Here is a 25,597-nt window from a genome sequence, read left to right as displayed (position 1 = left end):
TGTTGCCTGAATTAATTTTAGCCGTTCTGACTGTGCGAGGTGGTATCTCATTGTGGTTTTAATTTGTATTTGCCTGATGATGAGTGATGTTGAGCATCTTTTCATATGTCTGTTAGACATCTGGATGTCTTCTTTGGAGAAGTGTCTATTCATGTCTTTTGCCCATTTCTTCACTGGATTATTTGTTTTTTGAGTGCTGAGTTTGATAAGTTCTTTATAGATTTTGGATACTAGCCCTTTGCAAATATCTTCTTCCATTCTGTTGGTTGCCTTTTAGTTTTGCCGATTGTTTCCTTCGCTGTGCAGAAGCTTTTTTATCTTGCTGAGATCCCAGTAATTCATTTTCGCTTTTGTTTCCCTTGCCTCCAGAGACATGTTGAGTAAGAAGTTGCTGTGGCTGAGGTCAGAGAGGTTTTTGCCTGCTTTCTCCTCTAGGATTTTGATGGCCTCCTGTCTTACATTTAGGTCTTTCATCCATTTTGAGTTTATTTTTGTGGATGGTGTAAGAACCATTTTAATCATTTTTAAGGGTACAGTTCGGTGGCATTAGTGCATTCGCATTGTTGCAAAATTGTCACCACCACTTAATCTCCAGAGCTCTTTTCTCTTGCAAAACTGAAACTTTATACTTATTAAAACCATAACTTCCTACTCCCTCTTTCCCCCCAGCCCCTGGCAACTATTGTTCTATTTTCTGCCTCTGAATTTGACTACTTCCTATAAGTGAATCACATCATTTGTCCTTTAGTGACTGCCTTATTTCACTTAGCATAGCGTCTTCATGGTGCATTCATGTTGTAAGTTGGCTCAGAATTTCCTTTTTGTTTAAGGCTGAATAGTATCCTATTATGTGTATACACCACGCTTGTATGTTCATTCGCCCATCGACCTGAGTTGCTTCCACATTGTGGCTCGTATGAGTATTGCTGCTATGAACATCAGAGTGCAAATACCTCTTTGAGTCCCCTTCCAGTTCTTTTTGGTATATACCCCCAAGTGGAATTGCTGAGTCATATGGTAATTCTGTTTTTATTTTTTGGAGGAGCTGCCGTACTGTTTTCATTATGGCTGCGCCAGTTTATATTTCCACCAGCAGTGTTCAAAGGTTCTAGTTACTCTATATTCTCCTATATTTTCTTCAGAAGTTTTATCATTTCAGGTTTTATGTTTTTTTATGTTTTTATTAAAAAAATTTTTTTTCATCTTTATTTTTGAGAGAGAGAGAGAGTGTGTGTGTGTGTGATCAGGGGAGGAACAGAGAGAGAGGGAGACCCAGAATCCGAAGCAGGCTGAGCCGTCAGCACAGAGCCCAATGTGGGGCTTGAACCTACGAACTGAGAGATCATGACCTGAGCTGAAGTCAGACGCTTAACCAACTGAGCCACCCAGGTGCCCCTCAGGGTTTGTGTTTAGATCTATGACCTATTTTGAGTCAGTTTATATTACCATGTGAGGTATGGGTTGAGGTTCATTTTTTTGGCATATGGAGGTCAGACTGTTCCGCCATCATATGTTGAAAACATTATTTTCTCCCCATTGAATTGCTTTTGCATTGTTTTTAAAGTTTATTTTTTTTTTATTTTGGGAGGGGAGGGGCAAAGAGAGGGAGGGAGAGAGAGACAGAGAATCCCTGATGCAGGGCTTGAACTCACAAACTGTGGATCATGACTTGAGCCAAAATCAAGAGTTAGACGCTTAACTGACTGAGCCACCCAGGCACCCCAGCGTTTGCACTTTTGTCAAAAATCCATTGACCCTACATGTTCCTTATTCCATTCATCTCCATGTCTGTCTTATCTCACCAATATCACACCTTCTTGATAACTGTAGCTTTATAGTAAGTCATGAAATCAGGCAGTATGAGTCCTACAACTTTGCTCTTTTTTTTCCAAATTGTTTCAGCTACTCTAGGTCTTTTGCTATGGCATCTAAATTTTAGACTCAGCTGATTGGTTTCTGCAAAAAGTCATGTTGAGATTCTGGTGAAGATTATGGTCTTTTCTATTTATTCACACATTTTACATTTCCAGAACTTTTTTTTTCCCCATAGGTACTGATTTCCATCTGGTTTTCCCTACCTTCATGCTAAAGGAAATTCCTTTAGCATTTCTTGTGGTTCATTTCTGCTGGAAACCAACTCTCTAAGCTTTGTTTGGTTTGGCTGAAAATGTCTTTATTTCATTTTCTATTTAAAGGATATTTTCACTTGGAGTTTGACAGTTGTTTATTTATTGTTATTATTTTTTAATATTTATTTATTTTGGGGAGAGAGAAAGAGAGCATGGGCATGGGAGGGGCAGAGAGAAAGAGAGTGTGATCAGGAGGAACAGAGAGAGAGGGAGACACAGAATCAGAAGCAGCTCCAGGATCTGAGCCCGATGCGGGGCTCATCAGCACAGAGCCCGATGTGGGGCTCGAACTCACGGACTGTGAGATCATGACCTGAGCTGAAGTCGGTGGCTCAACCGACAGAGCCACCCAGGTGCCCCAACAGTTGTTTATTTTATAGTTGTCATTCCAATGTATCCTGTATCCCATTGTTTCTGATGAGAAGTCAATTATTTTCACTATTGTTTCTGTGTATGTAATCGATTCACCCCTCCCCCCACCCCCCTGGTTTTTTATTTATTTTCTTTAACTTTGGTTTCCAGCAATTTGGTTTTCCTTGAATATTTCCAGTTAAGGGTTTTTTTTGAGCTTCTTTAACATGTGGGCTGATATTTTTAATAACATTTGGAAAATTTTAAGTCAGTATTTTTTTTTTTTTTTTTTTTTAATTTTAGAGAGTGAGAGAGCACAAGCTGGGGAGAGGGGAAGAGGGAGAAGGAGAGAGAATCTTAAGCAGGTTCCATGCTCAGTGCACAGCCTGACACGGAGCTGGATCCACCACCCTGGGATCATGATCTGAGCCAAAATCAAGAGTTGGGCGCTCAGCTAACTGAGCCACACAGGTGTCCCAAGTCAGTATTTCTTTAAAAAATTTTTTTACCGCTCCATTGTCTCTTTCTCTCCTCCTCTTTTGGGAATCAAGTTACATTTATGGTAGGATGCTTGATATTCTTCTATAAGTTGCTGAAGCTTTATTTTTGCTGTGCTTCAGTTTGAATAATTTTTATTGACCTGTCCTCAAGTTCACTGATCTTTTCTTCTGTGTTGTCCAATATACTGTTAACATCATACAAACATTTTGTTTCAGAATTTTCAAAATTTTCAAATTTTGTTTCAGAATTTGTAATTTTCTGATCTAGGATTTCTAGTTTTTCTTACTTTCCATATCTCTCCTGAAATTCTCCATCTCTTTACTCATTATATTAACCTTTTCTTCTAGATCCTTTCGCTTTTTTATTGCCTTTATTTTAATGCATTTGACTACTTATTTCAACATCTGCAGTATCTTTGGGTCTGTTTCTATCACTGTTTCTTCTCTTGATGATAATGCTTTTCTGCTGCTTCACATGTTCAGTAATTTTTAAATTTCATGCCGCACGTTGCGTATGATATATTGCAGAGAACTGGGGTTCTGGTATCTGCCTCAGAAAAGTATTGGGTTTTGATTTTGATTTATCTGACAGTGAAATTACTGATGACTCTTCTTTATCCAATGGAGGCATGATTTTAGACTTCTTTTGGGTGGGTCTGTTTTGGTTTTGTGTGTTCCAGACTTCAGTCCTTTGATGTGATCTTTACCACTAATGTGTGACTCCTCTTGAGTTTCAACGAAAGACTGAGGGGTTCCCAGGCTTCTCTAATCTGGTGGAACTTTAACTCCAAACTGTGCCTCCCAGCACTAAGGATCTGCTGAAATCTCTTCTTAGTTCCTTAAGTTTTCCAGCTATTTTCTTCCCCTTCTCTTTTCTTTTGCCCTTCCTTCCTTCCTTCCTTCCTTCCTTCCTTCCTTCCTTCCACACCCTCTATTCTCTTTCATTATTTATTCCTTCTTACCAAAAACCTTGTATATGCCAGGCACCGTGAAAGCAGGGGTGAAAAAGATGAACAGCGTTCCTGCTTTCATAGGGGCTGATAGTCTGCCGGGAAAGACAAATATTCAATGATAATTATATAGTTGATTACTGTATCCAACTCCATTGTGATAGACCTTGAAGTAACGCCCTGGGGATTGTGTGATAGTGCAAATAGAAGACTGTAGGCTGCCTTGGAGGGGGTTAGGTCAGCCCTCTCCAAGAAGCCGAGACTTGGAGGAAGAGGAAAAGAAAATCCGGGAATCAGTGTTATGGACAGAGCAAACAGCACATACAAAGGCCCCGAGGCAGGAATGATCTTGGCATGTTTGGAGAGTAGCAAGAAGGCCAGTGTGGGGCTGCAGCAGAGGGAGGGAGGGTAAGTGGTAGGAGATGAGATCTGAAAGGGAAAAAGGTCTGATCACGTAGGGTTACATGTTAAAAGTTTGAGTTTTAGTTGCGTTGGGAGGCCATTGGTTGTGTGGGTTGGGTTTCAGCAGAGGAATGACGTAGTTCTGTTTAATTCAGGTTTCCAGATCACCCCAGGCTGCTGTGAGTGCTGGACGGGGATCAATGTGAAAACAGGGTGTGGTGGGAAAAAAAATGATAACCCCAAAATGTCCCCGGATTAATCTCTGGAACCTGTGAGTTTGTTAGGATACACAGCAAGGGGAATTAAGGATGCTAATCAGCTGCTTTTAAAATAAGATTAGCCTGGATTACTTGGGTCGGCCCAGTGTAATCACAAGGGTCCTTAAATGGAGAAGAGGAAGTCAGAGGAGTCACAACGGGAAAGATGCCATGTGAAGTAGACCCAGTGGTGATTGCTGACTTTGAAGGTGAAAGGAGGCCAGGAGCCGAGGAATGTGGGTATCATCTACAAGGTGGAGAAGGCAAGGAAATGGATTCTCCCTGGGAAGCTGCAGGAAGGAATACAACCCTCCTGGAATCTTGATTTTGGCTCAGTGAGACCTGTTTCAGACTTCTGACCTCCCAAATGGTAAGGCAATAAATGTGGGTTGTTTTCCAGTTACTAAGCTTGTAGTATTTGTTACAGGACCAATCAGCAACCAATACACCAGGGAGACCCATCAGAAGACTATTGTAATCGTTTAGATGAGCTTTGGTAGTGGCTCGAGAAATATTTATTCACCTTGCCCACTAGGTGTTGAGATCTGCGTTAGGCCCTGTGTTGTGCTGGTCCTCAAGCCCCTTGTTACCTCCACAGAGGCAGGATTTGGCCTTTCCTGGGCCCCTGTCAATATATTCACTCTGAAGTACAACCAGTCCTCGTGCGTGGGATTCCGTGTCACCCGGCAGGATCGACACCTCGTGGCAGTGCCAGGAGCAGACAGCTTCGGAAAATTAAATGGCAGGACACCTCACTGAGCCAGTGTCTGACGGTGAGCTGTGCACTCAGACCGGAAGAGGGATGGAGGTTGTGACCATCACAGATTTGACCTGGCCGCTCACCTGAGGTTTGGAACCAGGAATGCAGGGGAGACGCAGATGCCCGACCCACAAAAATGCACAAAGGCAACCCTGTACTTCTTTCTTCTGACATCCGATAAATAAATCTCTATTGGAAGAAATAATAAACAAACAGATCCGTATTGGAAAGGGAATTCCTTCTCTCTGGGACTTCTCCAGAAATGATGGGTGACGCTTGACTAGTCTTTAGGCCTCTTTTTTTGCGTGCGTCAAAACTGGAATTCAAAGTATGTGGGTTCAGGGGCCTGTTTTCATAAGGTAACTCTCCAGGCTCAAATAGTCAACATCCACGAGTATTTTTTAAGGATTGGTAGTAAGCAATGAAGGTGGATGCTGTCTTAGAATAATTTTTTTTTTTTTGTAATCAGTGGCCCAAAACTGTCTCTTATATTTAGAAGCCTGGATCTAGGGTTACATATCAAGATACATGCATAATGCTGTTTTGCTGAATGCAGCTGTCTTGGTGTAGGCCAGAGATAATTTGCTGATCCAGGAGCTGAGGCCAGCGATTTTATGTCTGCATCTGCTTCTGCCCATAACTTGTGGCCAAAGATAGGGCAACTTCAAGGGCTGTAGCCGTATCAGCCTTAGCAATGCACAGGGACATTTGCTCCCTGAGGCCTCCCCTCTCGGGTACAGCCAGCGGTCCCTCCCGCCAAGTGACAACATAACACTGTTCACGCCTGTCTTAGCATCCTAATGTTTTCTTCTAATTATCGTATATGTGCCTGCTCCCCACTGTGAACCCTTCCCAGGGATCTCTTTTTATCATATTGGAATCTCCAAAGCCTCACCCATGGGTGAACAGGTGCTCTGTAAATAGCCATCGGACAAGGGAGTGGATGAGAGTGACAACAGAGTGGGGAAATTGTCTGAAAAGCTATTACATCACTTTTGGCCTGTTTGTAGCAGGCATAGTAAGAGGCAGCATGCCTAATACAGACAGTGGTTGTTTTTTCTGCTTAGCCTCTGTCTCTCCTTCTTCTGGTAAAAGCACTTTGGTTTTCCTTTGGGAAACCATCCTTTTCTTCCACCCTCGACCCATAAAGTTTGGGTGGATCTGACTTCACCCTCAGTTACACTGGCTGAACCGTGAGCCAGGTGCGGCCAATGAGGGTGCCATACACCCCTGGCCACGGATTCAATTTGTGTTGGGAGGGTGGCCACGCCTGTTCGTTAATGGCTGGTATCCAGACTGATGGACTGGTTCTGGTTCTGAATCAATTTTGCATTATTATTATTACTATTATTTTTAACGTTTATTTTTGAGACAGAGCATGAATGGGGGAGGGTCAGAGAGAGAGGGAGACACAGAATCTGAAACAGGCTCCAGGCTCCGAGCTGTCAGCACAGAGCCCGACGCGGGGCTTGAACTCACGGACCGTGAGATCGTGACCTGAGCCAAAGTCGGACGCTTAACCGACCGAGCCACCCAGGTGCCCCTTGCATTATTTTGAATCGAATGTTTTCCCCCCTGTAGCTGTTAGGGGACAGACACACCATTTCTACAGGCATTGCTAAGCAGATAGGAGAAGCCTGAAGCTGCTGACAGCCAGCATGCTGCTATGAAACCAAAATGAACTCAGGAAGTTGAAGCTGAGAGACCGGTAGGAGTTCTTAGTGCTGAGCACCAAGATCCAGCCATGCCTGAAGCTATTTATGGAATTTGCAGTTAGTTAGAGGAACCAGTAAACTCCACTCTTTGCTCTAGCCATTTTTTTTTTTTTTTTTTTTTTTTTTTTTTGGTCACTGTCTTGCTGAAAGTGTACCCTGGCTGATTGATGCACTTGGTCAATCCTTTTTCTAGCTGTTTTTTTTTTAATTAAAAAAAAATTTTTTTTTAAATGTTTATTTTTTTGAGGGAGAGAGACACAGCGTGAGTGGGGGAGAGGCAGAGAGAGAGGGAGGCACAGGATCCAGAACAGGCTCCAGGCTCTGAGCTGTCAGACAGAGCCCGATGCAGGGCTCAAAGTCACAGACTTCGAGATCATGACCTGAGCGGAAGTTGGACACTTTACCGACTGAACCACCCAGGCGCCCCTCTGACTGCTTTTTGGAGTGGAACAAGGATGATCTCAGCCTTGCAGGAAGCCCTGGAGGAGAACATCATCCCAATTTATCAATATGAAAGCTCTCTGCCAGGTCCCAAAGCCCAGCAAAACTCAGACCCCCTCTGGAGCCCAGGGACCTTATTTAGTGACTTCAGTGTCTAACATTTTCAATGCCTCCTGGAAGGGCATTTCAGGCCTAAGTTAGTTCCAAGTTGACACCTCTCCAGCCCCATCCCCGGCCTCTCTCTGTCTTCCCTACAGGCTTAGACTGGGATCCAGGAGCCCATTCCCTCTAGAAGGTTGGGAACCCCGAGAAAACACAACTTTATACACCATGGAAAACAGGCTTGCTTAAAACCATTTTTATTCTGCCTCTCAGCAACACTTTTCATTTGATTTGGGTAAAAGATCAGGGACCCAAACACAAACAAACAAGAAACAAGATGTCTGAAACAGAAATCAGGATCCAATATACTGGAATGACGTTAGGATCTCTGCGTGCTGAGAATTCGTGGCCCTGATTCAGTTTCCTCCTGGGACAAGTGCTGGCTCATGACAGACATCCGGCTGAGATGACAGGTGGAATCTGATGCCCATCAACGTTTATTTTTTGCTGGGGTCCAGGATTTTAACAAATGCCTGAGATTCATAATAATCTAAGAACACTGCTTTGTATTTGTATAGCACTTAGAATCTCCCTCCAGGGGCATTCACATCTATTATGGCGATTAATTCTTGTTAACAACACTCTGAGGTATGTAGACAGGTATTCTCATTTCCATTTTCCAGATGAAGAAATTCGAGGCACAGAGAGGCTAAGAAACTCTCCTAAAAATCAGCTTGCATAGCCTGTGAGTGGCAAAAAAGGCCTTGGGACACAGGTGTTTTAATTCTCGGCCTCTTGTTCATTCACTCAGAATAAGCTGCCTTTTCTCTTGCTTAGGAAAGTTCATTACCACTGTATTTCTGATAGTAGTTCTTGAAGTTACTTTTGCCACATGTACATATCACCTGTTGTGTTAATCCCTTGATATTTTCTTTGAGTCCACTTAGGTTTCTTAAGTAAATTTATTTGAATAGAAACAACGTATCACGTCCCTAAGGGGAAACTGTAAATGGAAGGTAATTAAGAAATACAACGAAAACAGGACTCTGCTATTAAATTCTATCTAGACAGAAGACTTTGAACCTGAGGCCTGCTCTTCCTTTATGAAGAAGGGAAAAGAGCCAAAGTAACAGAAAAGGTGTTAAGGACCCGTGAGCACTAAACAGAAGCTTTCTCTTTGCCGTTGAGAAAGAATAGAAAAGGGGAAACATACTTTGTGATTTGCATCACTTAATGTTATGTCTATAAACAACTTAAAAATGATCTTTGTGTACCGCCAGTGGTTTGCCCTGCATCTGAGAAACACTGGGTTGGCAAGTTCTGGCAGGCAGAATAATGGCATCATTAAGCCAGTACACTCACACCTGAAGGGGTTACGTTTGACAGAAAAGAAATACAGTGGGTGGTATTTCCAGGTAGGCATCCAGGAAAATCAAAGATCTTGCCTGAGACTTGCTAAAAAAGAGTGGGGGGGGGGGGATGGTTTGAATAAAGCACATTCCGTAAACAGCCAGTTTATCCCCAACACTGGGATGGGGAAGGTGCTCCTGTACCTAGAATTGATCACTAAGTACAGTCTCAGAGTCTTGAAGTGAAAAGTGAGGTGAGCAGCGGTGGGTACAAGCAAGGGAGAGGACCATCGGAATATTGAGGTCGGGACAAAAGGCCAGAAAGACCCTTCATTTGTTTTCTTTGGTGCGTGATGTGGGGACTCTGGGGGCTGTGGCAGGGAGCAACTGATGGAGGGGGACCCACTAGCTATGACATGTAAAATTAAAAGGGGACAAAAAGCACAGATTCAGCTCCGTTGTCAACTTTAAACATGCTGCAAATGTTTGCGCTCGACTTGGCGGACGCCAGCCTCTAGGACCTCCCTCTCCCCCCACATGTAGACCCCCAGCCCCCATGTGGAAGTACTGAGATATCCTGAGGCTCATCTCTGCAGAAGAGGCATGGATGGACACAGAGGCCTTCACTAAACTCAGACAGTGACACTTGAGTTTTTCTTTTTGTTTAAAAAAAAAAAAAAATCTGTGATGGCTGATCTGTCTGTGCTGCTTGGTTTTCCTTAATTTTGGACTTTTTTTCCTTCCTTTCTTTTTTTTTTTTTTCTTTTTTAAGTTCATTTGCCAGGGACCTGCCTCTGGAGAGTCCTGGAGGAAAAGATCTCACAGTCTGAAGTCAAGGGTCCATTCCTCAGAAACTCCGGTGGGGTGTGTGTGGATGAGGTCCGTCCTCCATGCTCACGGCTGACTGCTGGCCGCTCAGGCTCTGTGGGGTACACACAGACGGTGAGAAAGAGTGAGAGAGAGAGCAGGCCTGGGCCTTCTCCAGCCAAGGGCTTCCGTTCTCTGTAGGGATCAGCCTTGATTAAACAAGTGCAGACCTGGGCCAGCATATCTGCATAAGCACTGGCTTCCTTTGGAGAAATGTCACATCTGAAACATATTTGATTTTACACTTGGCCCATGCAAACAACAACAACAACAACAACCACCACCACCACCCACAAAAAACAGAAAAAAATCCGACCCACAAATGATACAGATGCAGCAAACTGCTTTGTGAGCATTTCTGAACCTCATTCTCCTCCTAAAAGGTTAGCAGCACTGTTTAGCATTTTGTGTGCATCTTCCAGGTGATTTTCTCTACATTTAAATCTGCAAGCATGCACTTAGAAATTCATCTTGTGTGTGTTTATATACATGGGATAATGATCTATCTATATATGATACGTATGTATCATATATACGTAAGATATGGGTTACACACACACACACACATATTCATTCATTAATTTACTCAATAAATATTTACACGCCAGGCCCTGCTCTAGGTGTTGGTGATGACAGTGCCCAGCAGTTACATAGTGAGTACCGTGTGTCAGGCATTGTGCTTTACACAATTGAATCTTCCCAGTCCTGTGAGCTAGGTGCTGTTTTATCCCCACTTTACAGATGAGAAAACTGAGGCACAGACTGGTTAAAAGACATGCTCAAGAGCACACAGCTACTTAGAGGCAGAACCTGGATTCAAACCCCAACAGTTTAGCTTCAAAGGAAGAACCGTAAAATGTTATGCTCTATTATTATGGGCAATGACAGAAGTGAAAATGTTTTTGGGGCGCCTGTGTGGCTCAGTTGGTTGAATGTCTTGAGTCTTGATTTCAGATCAGGTCATGATCCCAGGGTCGTGGGATTGGGGCCCCACACTGGGATCTACCCTGAGTGTGGAGCCTGCTTAGGATTAGGATTCTCTTTTCCCCTCCCTCTGCCCTTCTACCCTGCTTGCGCTCTCTCTCTCTCTCTCAAATAAAAAAGAATGTTTTTGGAGTCTTCATCCTACTAGGAGAAAATAGACCATGAAAGTGTATGATTATATGCATATTAATATATAAAATGTATAATTTTATGTCAATATAATAAGTTACACATAATTATATATTATACAGTCAGTTTTGCAAGGAGTAGTAAGTACTAGGAAGAAAAGTAAAGTTGGAATAAGAGGACCAAGGTAATAAGGGTGGGGCTGTGGGTGCTATTTTAGAGAAGTTGGTCAGGGGTAACCGCTCTGCTAACAGGTGACCAAGCGTCTCAAGGATAGATGGGAACAAGCCACTTGGATATCAGGAGGAAGAAAATTCTGGGTAGAGGGACCAGCAAGTGCAAAGGCCCTGTGGCAGGAGCATACTTGCATTGCTCAAAGAAGAGAGGGGAATTCAGTATAGCTGAAGTGGAGGAGTGAGGGGGCAATGTGCTGGGAGATAAAGAGAGGCAGCAGCGAGATCATGTGGGGCCTTCTAAAGCCATAGTATGGGAGACGGACGATGTATATTTATTTATTTTTTTTTTTTTTTTTTAATTTTTTTTTTTTTTCAACGTTTATTTTTGGGACAGAGAGAGACAGAGCATGAACGGGGGAGGGGCAGAGAGAGAGGGAGACACAGAATCGGAAGCAGGCTCCAGGCTCTGAGCCATCAGCCCAGAGCCTGACGCGGGGCTCGAACTCACGGACCGCGAGATCGTGACCTGGCTGAAGTCGGACGCTTAACCGACTGCGCCACCCAGGCGCCCCAGGACGATGTATATTTAAACTGTGGTGTGGTATCCCGTCCTATGAATAAACCACTGGGTACTTAATCGTTTTCCCACCCATGGCCATTTAGGTTGTTTCATGGTTTCCCAGCTGCGGTGAACATCACTGCACATCCTGGCTGCGTTAGAGTCATCTGGAGAGCCCTAAAACCTATGAATGCTTGGTCCTATCACTGGAGATTCTAATGTAACTGATCCAGGGTAGGCCCTGGGCATTGTTAGTTTTTAAAGCTCCCCAGGTGACGCTAATGTGCAACCAGGGAAGAGAGCTACTGTTTCACGTGCCTATTTGTACACTTGTATCTAGGGAGGATACTCAGAAATAGAATTGCTGAGTGGGTGGGCACATGGATTTTCAAGTTTAATAGATGTATTCAAGTTGACCTTCCAAAGACTCAGTTTACTCCTCCACCAACAGTGTTGTTTTGTATCCAATTCTTCATACTCTCGCCAACCTTGATATTATCCATCTTTTTAATTGTTTCAATCTGACAGTCAAAAGACCCCAGTATTCTGTTGTTGCTCTGGTCACTGGTTGAACATCTTTTTAACGGCTATTTTGATTTATTTGTCAAAGTCCACAAGTTTATATCCTTTTCAAAGCCACAGTCTTTCCATTGTTGATGACGACTTAGGTGTGATTTGTCTTGACTTCAGCTTATGTGAACCAACAAAGAAAGGCCCTTCTGACCTTTTGGGAATAGGTAATGTTCCCCATTTTTCATAATGGAATCACCAAAATTCTCTGCAGACACGTCTGTGGAAACCAATCCCCAGGAAGTTTTACTCCAACCAGTAATATAGAAAAGAAGATGAATTTGCTTTTATGTTTTTGCAAAAAGGCCAACTTTTTGCTTCTTTCCTGCCTTGACACATATGCTTATTTCCAATCCTAATGCAATGAAGGATATTTTGAGGCCAGGAAAGGACTCATTCCGGTTTATTTATAAGCCATAAGCTTTACCAGTGCATAATGGCTTAATATTTGCTAACTTTGTGTCTGCTAATGGAAGACACATGGGATCCTTAATCTACTTAGGAGGCCAAGTTCTTCCTGAATGAAAACTTTGGAACATGAAGGCTTTTATTGCTAAGAATGACAAACAAGCAATTTTAATACATGGTAGGGCCCTGCCTGGCTATTTAGATGCCTACACAGCCGTCCAGAGTCATAAATTCAGTGGAGTGGCATTGTACGTGTGAATGAACGTGTGTGTGTGGTGAATGAACCATACATGTTTTTCAAAAAGAAAAAAGCAACTCTTTAAATGGAGCTGGAGATTCTGGCCATCACCGTGTACAATGGTCATGAGGATGGGTGGGAATGTGACTCCTATTCCTTCTGTGTGACTTTGGGGCGTGGTTCCAGTGTTGAACATATGCCATGCCAACTATTTCAGCTGGTGTTCAAGCCAAGGAATGTCATCTCTTCCAACACCGGTGGAAACACTGGGTCTATCGGGCTGACCAGGATACAGGGCGGGTGTGAATCCCTAATAGGGCATCCCCCCACCGTAGATGCTTCCAAGATGAATTTTGATTATACTCAAAGCTCACCTGATGCCCTGATGTTCGAACTTCACCCCTCAGTAAGGTGAGACCTTCCTGAATATCATTTGTCATATTTCTGGTGGGACACTTGTCTGCTTTATACGCAAGCTTTGTCACAGTCAACTGTTTTTGCAGCTAAGGAAATTCCACTGAATTCTGCAGGGCATCAGATATGTGACCATGAGCCTGATCATGAGGAGAGAGGGAAGAACAAACTTGGGAGGTGTGTAAAGTGCACTGGGGAGTAGGGACGAAGCAGCAGATGTGTCTTCGAGATGTAAAAAACATCTTGTTTTGTGGCACATATTCATACACAGGCAAGAGTGTTCTTCCATCAGATGCAAAGCCCTAGAACAGTGTTTCTGCAACTTTGGAATGCTTAGAACTATTTTTGGGGGGATTGCTTGTGATAATGCATCTTTCAGGACCACTCAGGGTCTTGATTAGAGGCCACGAATCTGCATTTTCACAAACATCCCAGCTGAATTTGTCACAGGTGACTCCGAGACTTTGAGAAACACGATTGGAATAACCTCACTTTGCTCGAATCCTCAAGGCACCAGCAGAAAGTAAAAGCCTGCAGACAGGTTGATTTAGGCTGGGGACTTGAACGATTCGATTGATAAATAGACTGCAGCAACATTTAAATTTTTCAGCTCTGTGCGATTCATTTCTCCCCTTTCCCTAGCAGCTGGAGAGCAGAGAATTTTCTGACTGTGAGAGCCTGCAAGTTTCTGATTCTGTTTGCACCAGAATAGTTCTCTTCTTTTTTTTTTTTTAAATTTTTTTTTTAATGTTTATTTATTTTTGAGACAGAGAGAGACAGAGCATGAACAGGGCAGAGAGAGAGGGAGACACAGAATCTGAAACAGGCTCCAGGCTCTGAGCTGTCAGCACAGAGCCCGACGCGGGGCTCGAACTCACGGACCGCGAGATCGTGACCTGAGCCGAAGTCGGCCACTTAACCGACTGAGCCACCCAGGCGCCCCCAGAATAGTTCTCTTCTGAGAGTGCCACATTCTGTCCCAAGCTGTTGAATATTTTAGTGTCAGTGATTCCCAGTTTTTGTGGATTTGATGTCCCAAATCTCTCTTTAACTGCCACATGGCTTACATGGATATCCTATTGAAAGAGACCTTTTTCTGAGTTTGGGTAAAGACTCTTATGACCCAAGTTTATCCACCTGGGATTTCCATCATTTGGGAGGGAAGGGATTGGTTACAATTCTCTCGATAAGGACACGTAGTAATTTTTTAAAAGGTCAGGACTTCGGGATTAGTTTCTGTGTTGTTGATAAGGATAAAGAGTAATTTTTTTTTAAGGCAGGATTTGACAGTTTTTAAACTGTCTGTTTATTTCAGACAGTTTTTGAATGAGAATCAGAAAAGTCACCTATTCAAGGCTTTTTGTCTCCTATCCAGGCTTGGGCTCCTCTAAAGTCAGACTTCCCCAGAACCCCTCAGTGCTGCCTTGAGGATTGTTACAAAAGAGACTTCCTGTGGGTACTCTCCTTGGGGGTAACTTGACTCCCCTCCTTGGCAATGAATGAGATACGACACGTTTAGGATGATGACTTTGCTGATGTAAATGAAAACTGGCCACTCTGTTAAAGGCCAGCTTCTGTTAGCGCATTCTTCCTTCTGGGTTTGGGAGGGAGGACGTTTGGCAAAGAGGGTTGAGCCGACCACCTGTGTCTAAACCCCAGGGTAGGAATGGGGAGCTGGAAAATGCAGATTCTTGAGCCTCACTTCTGACTTAGCGACTTGGAATCTTTTGAGATGGGGCCCTGATACCAACTTCTTTTAAACTTCCCCAGGTAACTTGCATACAGCTCAAAGTTAGAAACCTCTGTCTTAGTAATTCCACATTGCCACTCAATTCCTCCTAGGGCTGGGAAATTTTATTTCAAAGGATTACTGAGAAATTGGCCCGTTATTGGTCTTAATGGAAGATAGAATTGATTTCATTCTCTAAGGGCTAGTTTCTTTCCTACACACACACACATGCGCGCACACACACACACATACACGCACACAAAGCCTTTATATTTGAGTTTCTCCTTGGGATTCTAACTCTGGAAGATATTTTTGTTTTCTCTGATAACATGGAGGGAAAGGTATCTGAAAGGAACCTGACCATACAGATGGGAAGTAATTCTATCCTTACTTTATGGATAGGGAAATTGAGGCTGAGAGAGTAACTTGCCAGGGTGGTCTATGTAGTTGAAGTAGGATTTGTATCCTAGTAAAGCCAGGACTGAAGTCCAGGCTCCAAACACAGTGAAACACTGTTTCTTAGGAACCACTGCTAACAAACTCTCAATCACAAGCATATACGGGTCGATGCTTCATCTCCGGATAGAAATATTTATATTAAGAATGGAGAAAGTCCCCATATGTGAAGACTTCTGTGTCCCTTGTAGGACTGCTTGGATGGTATCTAATGGGCAAACTGATCTTTGAAAGCCACATTGTCTACCAGAGACTGCAAAGCAGATGATGTCCAGGCTGGAGATGTGGTTTTTGTATGTTTTTTCGTCTTGCTTTGTTTTTGGCCCTCACCGTGTGTTTACATAATGTGAATTGGTTGTCAACATCTAAAAAACAGGAGAGTCGAAATGAAAACCTAGCTTTCTAATATCTTTTGAAAAATGGGCTCCACGGGGTCTGCATTCCAAGTGGTAACAATCAGCTGGACTGTGCTCTCGAACACCACAGTCCCCACCACTCGTATTATTCTGTAACTGGGAACATTCATGCGTGTTCCTTGCAGTGCTTCCTGCTTCCTTCCTGCAGTGTTTTGATTTTGCTACCCTTGGTCCTGTCTCATCACAGGTTTTTGTTTGTTTGTTTGTTTGCTTTTTGTTTGCTCTTTGTAGGTTGAAACCTCAGCATACCACCCCCATATAAATCAGCTCTGGAGCTAGCCACAAGTCGAGTGCTATCTCCTGGTTTTGTTACTGAGTATACTAGCTATTGGCTTAGAGGCAGTGTGGCACTGTGGTTAAGAACACAGCTTTCAGGGCACCTGGGTGGCTCAGTCGGTTAAGCATCCGACCTCGGCTTGGGTCATGATCTCACAGTATGTGAGTTTGAGCCCCACACCGGGCTCTGTGCTGACAGTGCAGAGCCTGCTTCGGTTACTCTGTTTCCCTCTCTCTCTGCCCCTCCCCTGTTCACACTTTGTGTGTGTCTCTCTCTCAAAAATAAGCAAACGTTTAAAAAGAAAAAAAGAACACAGCTTTCAGAGCCAGATTATCCCAGGTTAAACCCTGCCTTTATCTCTAAGTAGCTGTGAGACATCAGGCAAGTTATTTCTCTTCTCTGAGTCTCAGTTTTCTTATCTGCAAAGTGGGGAGGTTGTGTGGGGATTCAACAGGGATTAATTCATGTAAGAGCTTAGACAGTAGCTGGCCTATTAAGTTCTATGTCAGTGTCGGCTGCTATTATTATAACCCAGCTCAACACTGATCTGGGCAGTATGTATTTTCACAAGTTCCCAGGAGTTAGGCCAAGACTTGGCCTTTTTCCCCTGGAACACTGTCCTTTGAAATTAGCTCATGAGTGCAAAGCCATGAGCTCTATTTGGTAGCATCTTAAATTCTGAAGTCCTCTCCCAGCCATGTTGATAACAGCAGTAATAATAGGATTAGTAAATGGTTTGCATATATATGTATATATATATATACATATACACATACATTTTAATGTTGGGGCACCTGCGTGGCTCAGTCGGTTAAGCATCCGACTTTGGCTCAGGTCATGATCTCACGGTTCATGGGTTCAAGCCCCACATCGGGCTCTGTGCTGACAGCTCAGAGCCTGGAGCCTGCTTCAGATTCTGTGTCTCTCTCTCTCTGCCCCTCCTCTGCTCACACTCAGTCTCTCTCTCTCTCTCTCTCTCTCAAAAATAAATATAAACTTTATAAAAAATGTTTTTAATGTTTATTTATTTTTGAAAGAGAGAGAGAGAGCGTGAGCAGGGGTGGGGCAGAGAAGGAGACAGAGAATCTGAAGGAGGCTCCAGGCTCTGAGCTGTCAGCACAGAGCCCCATACGGGACTTAAACCCACAAGCTGTGAGATCATGACCTGAGCCAAAGTCGGATGCTCAACTGACTTAGCCACCCAGGCGCCCCTGCATTTATATATGTATTTAAGTTTATTTATTTATTTTGAGAGAGAAAGAACAAGAGAAGGGGAGGGGCAGAGAGAGAGGGAAGAGAATCCCAAGCAGGCTCTGCACTGTTAGTGAGAGCTCGACATGGGGCTCAATCTCACAAACTGTGAGATCATGACCTGAGCCAAAACCAAGAGATGGACGCTTAACCGACTGAGCCACCCAAGTGCCCCGAATGGTCTGCAATTTTTGTGCACCAACTAAGGAACAGACATCATGCTATACACATGCTGTGGGTCATCTAATTAACCTTCACAATAGCCTTCTTAAGTGGATTATACTACTATAATCCTCATTTTACAGAAGAAACTGAGGTTAAGCGCTTGGCTGACCGTCAGTCTCACAGTAGGTAAGTGGCAGAGGGGGAAACTGCGCCAAGGCAGTCTGTTGCCAAACCGGCACCATTGGCCCCACACCCCACAGCCCCGTACTCACACATGAGCACATTATGCCTTCCTTAAAGGATAAAGTTGGTGTGTGCACATCTATTCTCTACCCATCTTCTTCATAGACCAACACCATCCATTTTCATCTTGCAGGCAAGAAACTTCCTTTGATGTTTTAGTGTCCCTTTTTCCTCTCTTTGGTCAAAGCCATCTATTCCCCCCCCTCCCCCCCCCCCCCCGTGACACTTCCTGTTTTCCCATCTTCCCCTCCATTCAGCCGCCCTGATTGTTCCTGGGTCTGGCTCCTCTGATAGGAAGTTGACATGGACTACCCTCTTGACTGCCAAGGTTGGGTTGGCTGATTTGACAGGCTGATGGGTGTCTGCGTCCTCCCTTGCCCACCAGGTGAGCCTTTTCTGAAACCAACTCAAAGAGGCTGACCTTCTCAGCTTGAGGGACATGGTGTCGGGCGGGGGAGTGGCTAACCCCCTGCTCTGGGGGAAGAGCTAGAAGATTTCTCAGAGTCCTTATCTGCCTTGCCAGGAGCTACACAGTGAGGCAGAGATGGATCTGGGCTTGTCATTTCCAGGTCTTGATTGTCCATTGCACGACCTTGCCCCTGTCAAGCCTCTGACGGAAAGTGTCATTGATTCTAGCAGATGGAGCCCATCTGAGCTGGTTAGAGAAATCAGGATAAATGTGTCCAAATCCAGAGAGAAACAGCAACAGCATCCATCTCTTTGTGAGACGAGAGCACGTTGGCAATACCAAAAATATGTGGAACCCTTCTGCTCTTACAGTAAGAACAGGTCGGCTAGTTGAGTCAAAATCATGAAATCATTCAGCAGATCAGATGGTAAGGCAGAGGAAGGGACTGAGGCAGTGAAAATCCATGTGGGATTCTCCGGTCTTCCTCTCTCGTCTCTCAGAGATGGGAAAACTATGGCCCATGGGCCAGATACCAATTTTTGTAAATAAAGTTTTATTGAACACAGCCATACTCATTCATTTGCATATTGCATATGGCTGCTTTTGTGCTGCAGTGGCAGTTAAGTAGTCACGACTGAGATGGTGACAGAGGCCTACAATATTTACCCTCTGGCCCTTTATAGAAAAGTTTTGTTGACCCCTGTTCTACACAGAGCAGCTGGAAGATGGTGGAGTTTTGGATAGCCTGGACACTGAGTGACTGAGCAGGGGAGAGACTGTCCACAAAACGACATGGTTTGTATAACACCAGTGAAATGAAAACGAAAACTCTTTTTCGTTGGCATCGTTTGCTACCAGAACATAACCTAACCTGTCCTAGCAGATTCCAACGGGCGTTCGGGAGAAGGCATTTTACACTGGGACAGATTCAGAGAGCCTACTTACTTCCTTGTGAAGTGAACTGCACAAGAAATACCGATGATCAGAAGGCCAATAATGATGGAGGCGATGGCCACCCACTTGGCATTCCTCCCAAGCCGCTTGGATCCTTCGATGTCTCCATCGTTGTAGCTGTTCAGAGACTGGGGGACACAAGGGAAGAGCTGGTGATGACCGACAACCCACAAGGAAAGACATGTGTTTCTCAGGCTGATCTGATCATCGCCTCCTCCAGGAAGCCCTCCCTGGGCTGACTTACTTCCCCTTGCTGATTATTTTCATCTTAGCATTTACCATAGCACATTAAAATGATTGATTGGGACTCTCCTATTAGAGTAGAAGTGCTATGTGGGCAGGGACCACTATCTGGTGTTCAGCACACTGTACCAGTGCCTTGTGCCATATTTGTCCTGTAGAAGATTCTTGATAAATATTTGTCTAATGTACAGGTATGCATGTCTCGTCCAACAGAATGGGGTTTGCAAACTCTGGCCCATAGGCCAAGTCCAGCCTACTGTTGCTTTTTTAATGCTTATTTTTAAGAGAGAGAGACAGAGAGAGACAGAGCATGAGCAGAGGAGGGGCAGAGAGAGAGGAAGACCCAGAATCTGAAGCAGGCTCCAGGCTCTGAGCTGTTTGCACAGAGCCTGACACAGGGCTCAAACTCATGAACTTTGAGATCATGACCTGAGCCGAAGTCAGACACTTAACCGACTGAGCCACCCACGTGCCCCCAGTCTGCTGATTTTTTTTATAAATTAAGTTTGTTGGGCACACAGCCACACTCATTTGTTCACTACACTCATTTGTTTTACTATACACTCATTTGTTTATCTGTGGCTGCTTTTATGCTACGACAGAGCTGGGTAGTGGATCAGAGACCATACTTACTGTTTGGTCCATTACAGAAAAAGTTCACCTCTCCTGCACTAGAAGTTCAATCCGTGAGGTCAGGGATCTTGGCTGAACTGTTCACCTCTATCCCCAAGCCAAGCTGTCATTCAACTCGTACCTACTCATATGGCTTTCCCAGCTGGTAAAATACTGAACTACTTCTGGTTGGCTGGTAAATAGCAGTTACCCCTCCCCTCCTGGCCCCCCAGCCATCGTGCGTGGCCCTCACACCTTTGACTCCCCGCAGACTTCCCCATGATCCAGCAACTTCAGGGTTACCAGTTGGCCCCATCCTGATTGAATATTTAGTTGCGTATTTAAATACTTGCTGAATATTTTAAATATCACCTTAGTTGCTAGTACTTTGAGCAGTGTCTGGTACATGGTAGGAGTTCAAGAAATAGGTATTGGCTAGTGGGTGAGAGATGTATATCCATTTCCCTGCAGAATATGAGTTCGTTGGAGGGCAAAGTGGAGGTGCTCAGAGAATGTTTGCTGCTGGGCTGATGGCCAGGGCAGCTGAACAGTCCTCTAATAAACCCTCCTTATCATAACTCCTACTGCTGACAATCCCCTCAAAAGTTCTGCTGCAGCTCAAAGAAGTCTGGAAATAAGTATTCATGAGTTACAGATGGAGGTTGATCAGTGTGGTGAATTGCAGATTTCAGTAGAAACCTCTGTTCTTCATCCCAAAATCGCCGCACTTCAGTGATAGATTGTTCCTCTTCTTGGACTTTTAAGGGGGATGAAGCACATGTAGACCATTACAAGCCAGGGAAACACCCAGTAGAACACCGAGCTTTCCACTTCCAGAACCTTGCATTAATTCTTGGATTCTGGCCACCTTAGCAACAAGCTGGGGGCCTCAGCAGTGAAGGGGGCCTCGGCAGTGATGGGGCTTGCTCAAAAGACTGGTGTGAAGGGGAAGGCAGGAACCTGCAATGATATCCAGAACTTCCAACAGCATGAGCACCGGAATTCTGGAGTGCTCAACCCTGAGTATTTACTACGAACATGTGGCTAGTAATTTTTGTTTGTTTTATTATTAGTTTTAATATTTATATATTTTTGAGAGAGAGAGAGACAGACAGACAGACAGAGTGTGAGGAGGGGAAGGGCAGAGAGAGAGGGAGACACAGAATCCGAAGCAGGCTCCGGGCCCTGAGCTGCCAGCACAGAGCCCGACGCGGGACTCAAACCCGTGAGCCACGAGATCATGACCTGAGCTGAAGTCGGATGCTTAACCAACTGAGCCGTCCAGGTGCCCCTCTTTGTTTTAAAAACAGATAGATGTCCTGAAAAGATTCAGATTTAATTGGTATGGGGACCAAATACCAGTTTTCTAAAAAAAAAAAAAAAAAAAATTGGTAAAATACATATAACATAAAATTTACCATTTTAACTATTTTTAAGTGTGGGTTCAGTTGCATTAAGTGGCAGTCACTGAAGTGGTTTTGTGACCATCGCCACCATCCGTCATCCCAAAGTGAAATTCTGTACCCATTAAACCCTCCATTCTTCCACCCCCAGCCCCTCCCCTGGCAACTGCCATTCTGCTTGCTGTCTTTATGGATTGGACCACTCTAGGTACCTCACATAAGTGGAATCATACAATATTTGTCCTTCTGTGCCTGGCTTATTTCATTAAGCAGTGTCCTCAAGGTTCAGCCCTGTTGTAGCATGGGTTAGAATCCCCTTCCTTTTTAAGGCTGAATAACATTCCACTGTCTGTATAATATCACATCTTGTTCATTTATTCATGTGTTGATGGACACTTGGGCTGTTGCTGCAGAATTTTTTTTTAAGATTCTTAGAATTGAAAACCTTTGGTCTAGGCAGCTGTCCTTAATGCCCTACAAGGTCAAGGTGCCCACCACCTTATGATTTATCCCAGGGGCACCTGGGTGGCTCAGTTGGTTGAGCATCCAGCTTTGGCTCAGGTCATGGTCTCACAGTTCATGAGTTCTAGACCTGCATTGTGCTGTCCGTTATCAGTGCAGAGCCTGCTTCAGAGCCTCTCTCCCATTCTCTCTCTGTCCTCCCCTGCTCACACTCTCTCTCTCAAAAATAAACATAAAAAAAAAAAAAAAAAAGATTTATCCCAAGGAAGCACATAATAGAGCATGGGCTCTAAGTCCAGAGAGAGCTGAGTTCAAATTCCATGTGTTAGTCGCTGTGAGAATTAGAGGAAGTTATCAACCTTCTAAGGTTGATACATCTGTATAGTTCTCATCTGTAAATTGGGGGCAATGGTAAAAGCATCTCCTTCACAATAGAGGAGCCAACGACTTAATAGTAGTAGTTAGCATTGCCCCAGCACATAGTATATACTCAATAAATGTTAGCTTTTACTGTGAATTGCCACTGTCTATCTTGTTCTTCCTCCAACACTAAGATCTTTGGGGTACAGTAGAATCATCTGGGGTACTTATCAGAATTATAGATGATCAGGGTCTGCCTCTTGCTGGAGCAGAATCTCTGAGGACCTAGGTTTGAGGAACTTTGGGTTTTTTTTTTTTGTTGTTGTTTATTTTTTGAGAGAGAGAGAGCAGAAGAGGGGCAGATAGAGAGGAAAGCAAGAATCCCAAGGAGGCTGTGCACCATCTGTGCAGAGCCTGATGTGGGGATCAAAGTCACAAACCATGAGATCATGGCCTGAGCCGAAATCAAGAGTTGGATGCTTAACCGACTGAGCCACCCAGGCACCCCAGGAACTTTGTTTTGTAGTCTTCAGATCAAAGTCAATGTGTAGAATGTTAGACCCCACAATCCAGTTCATTTTTTTAAAATTATGTTTTTTTGCAATCCAGTGTAAAATTACGCACATTCAAAAATGCTCTTAAATTGATCATTATCCTGTTGTGTTGCTTTGGAAAACCGAGTTCTGAGATGCACTTAGTTAGGGCAACACACTGGTGTTGATGTAATCAGAGGGAAAATATAGGGAGACTCCTCCCTCCCCGAATATTGTCAACTCCTGGCTGTTTGGATGAAAACACCAGTTCCATGTTCTCAAGTGGGAAGAACAGTAAGCCTGTGCCATACTGAGGGGTACATCTATATATCTGTGCATTGCCCCTGAGCAATGGAAGCTTCCCGAGCCACATGAGTTGTTTGCTACAGGTCAGCAGAGCCAGGCTGGTGACCTGGCTGAGGGAGATTTGGGTGCAAGCCATGAGTGAGTCTTGTTCAACCTTCATCACCTGCTGCCACTCTGGCATCTTGTATGTGACCCTCCTCTCTGCAAACCACCATGTTGCCGGGGCTCCTAAGGGAGGTGCTGAGTCGTCTAGAATTGAGGCCTTGGTTGGCTTGAAAGACAGATGAAAGCCTCTTTCAGTATTAGCTATGGATTCTCCTTCCACTGCCCCCCCCCTCCCCACCCCCGCCATGAGTTCTCTTATGAATCTGTTTCCTCCTCTGGTCCTTGAGGAAGGGGCTGTCTATGGCATATCTGCTGGGTAAATGTTAGGATATGGAGAGATGAGCGTGGCAGCTTTAGAACTCCCAGATTTCACTCTGAAGGACCTCACTGGTTGGGAATCTTGGGGTTCAAGGTGGAGATCTAATAATGAAGCGAGAAGGAATTAGTTCCTCCCTCCCCCATTCATTGGCTGTCATTCTTTGTGTCTCCCAATTTGGAATTGCATACTAAGGGTCTCCTGGCAGATGCTATGGACTGAAGAGGTGGAGATGGGTTGTAGAGAAAATGCATGGTTTATAAATCTTTTTCTGAAAAGCTTAGAAAGCAAACTATCCCATCTGCTGTGGAAGAACTAGAAAGAAACAGGGGATGACTTAGATACTTAACATTTATATGATCTTATTAGTTCCTTTACAGATTACAAATGTAATTTGTGAACATGTAAAGCATTCAAATGCTACAGAAACAGCCAGTAAATAGTAAGTTCTTTTCCTCATCCTGTTTCCCAGGGGTAACCATTGTTTGCAGTCTGGTGCATTTGCTTCTAGATCCACCGCCTTCCCTCCTCCCCCCCCCCCCCCCCCCCGCCTCGCTCAGCCCACCTCCCACCCCCTGCCCACGAATAATATGAAAGGAAAGCTAACACTTTCTCTTGCTTCCATTATGACTAAGTACCTCGTGTCTATCAGTCAAGATAAAGAAATAGCAATTTGTACCCTGAGATAAACCAAGAATACAGGGTCAGTCTGTTGAGCCTACATCCCTCCAATATTGAAACCTTGAGTATTTCCCATAAATCTTGGCAAAGACTACTTCATCTCCGTCTTTTGCGATGTTGGTGCCCAAATGGAGGTCACACTTTTGTGGATATTGTAATCTCTTGAGAAAGATACTATTTTGCTTTGTTTATTTGTTTATTTTTAAATCGTGAACAGATTATTGTAAAACTTGGTTACCTTGGCAGTTTCGCAGTTGTTTTCTTTAAATACTTGTGTTGTGCTTTTTATTGGGCTAGCTGGTCCTTTTGAAGGTGGACTCCCTTGCATTTCTTTCCAAGTGAATTTTTTTCTTTTCTAAATGTTTTGGCCTCTGAGTCTTTCTTTGACAAAATAATAATGATAACAGGTAACACTGATTGAGCATTTATATGTGCTAGGCACTGTGTTAAGTATTTTTCTAGGATTATCTCATTTGTCCTCATAACAGGCCTGTGAGGTAGATGCCTTATTGTTTCCATATTACTAATGGGAAAGTTGAGGCACAGAGAAGTTAAAGTGATTTGCCCAGAGTCACACAGCTAGTTTGGTAAAGTGTGGATGTGTGTATGTGAATGTTTGTTGGTCAAATGTAGTTCTTCTTGATGAATTTTATGCTTCTGTCATTAGTCCAGTTTTCTATTAGTTTGTCTTTTTCTTATTGATTTGTGGGAACTTTTTACATATTGTAGATCCACATTGTGCAATGGGAATATAATGGGAGCCTCATATGTAATTTAAAATTTTCTAGTTGCCACATTAAAAAAATAAGAATAAATTGGTGAAATTAACTTTAATAATGTACATAAAAGTCTGTGTGTACACACACACACACATACACACTCTTAGAGTTTGTCTGTTTGTTTTCTCTTTATTCCAAAAATATGAATAATATTATACTATCCTGTTCCGCAACTTGCATTTTCCCACTAATATAGGGTGTGCACCTTTCCAAGCTAGTGCTTCTGGGTCTGTCTCATTCTTGTTTTCTTTCTCCAGGCATGATTTAAAAATAGTGAGTTATATTGATGGATTTCTTAATGTTGCATTATCCTTACATCCTTGGGGGGGAATATCTTAATTTGTCACGGCACTTTTTGTTGTTGTTGTTTTTAGGTGACTTTTTGTTTTCAAATAGCTTCAAACTTACAGAAAAATTGTCAGTGTAGTTGTCTCATTCTTTTTAGTGGCTTTGTCACTTACATGGTTGTACCTCACCCATAGACATTTCAGTTACTTAGAGGTTGTTGCAATTACTTAATATGCTTCAGTAGACATCCTTATTCATAGAGTTTTGTGCACGTTTGAGCCTCTCCTTAGTTAGGATGGATTCCTAGGAAT

General features: G+C 43.7%; 1 protein-coding gene across 1 annotated transcript in view; it reads right to left on the bottom strand.

Moving 5' to 3' along the window:
• Window positions 1-7,851: 7,851 nt before the first annotated feature.
• Window positions 7,852-25,597, bottom strand: part of TMEM233 (transmembrane protein 233) — a 38,135-nt gene continuing 20,389 nt past the window's right edge. Inside the window, exons 2-3 of the mRNA XM_045457694.1 lie at window positions 19,190-19,326; window positions 7,852-9,878 (exon numbers count right to left, since the gene is read on the bottom strand). Of these exons, the coding sequence (XP_045313650.1) occupies window positions 9,872-9,878; window positions 19,190-19,326 (144 nt within the window). The 3' untranslated portion in view covers window positions 7,852-9,871. The remainder of the gene's footprint in view (window positions 9,879-19,189; window positions 19,327-25,597) is intronic.

The sequence above is a fragment of the Leopardus geoffroyi genome, chromosome D3, assembly GCF_018350155.1.
Source record: "Leopardus geoffroyi isolate Oge1 chromosome D3, O.geoffroyi_Oge1_pat1.0, whole genome shotgun sequence".
In the NCBI taxonomy this organism is placed as follows: domain Eukaryota; kingdom Metazoa; phylum Chordata; class Mammalia; order Carnivora; family Felidae; genus Leopardus; species Leopardus geoffroyi.
Note: the sequence above shows the minus strand (reverse complement) of the source record. Positions and strands in the feature narration are given on the sequence as shown.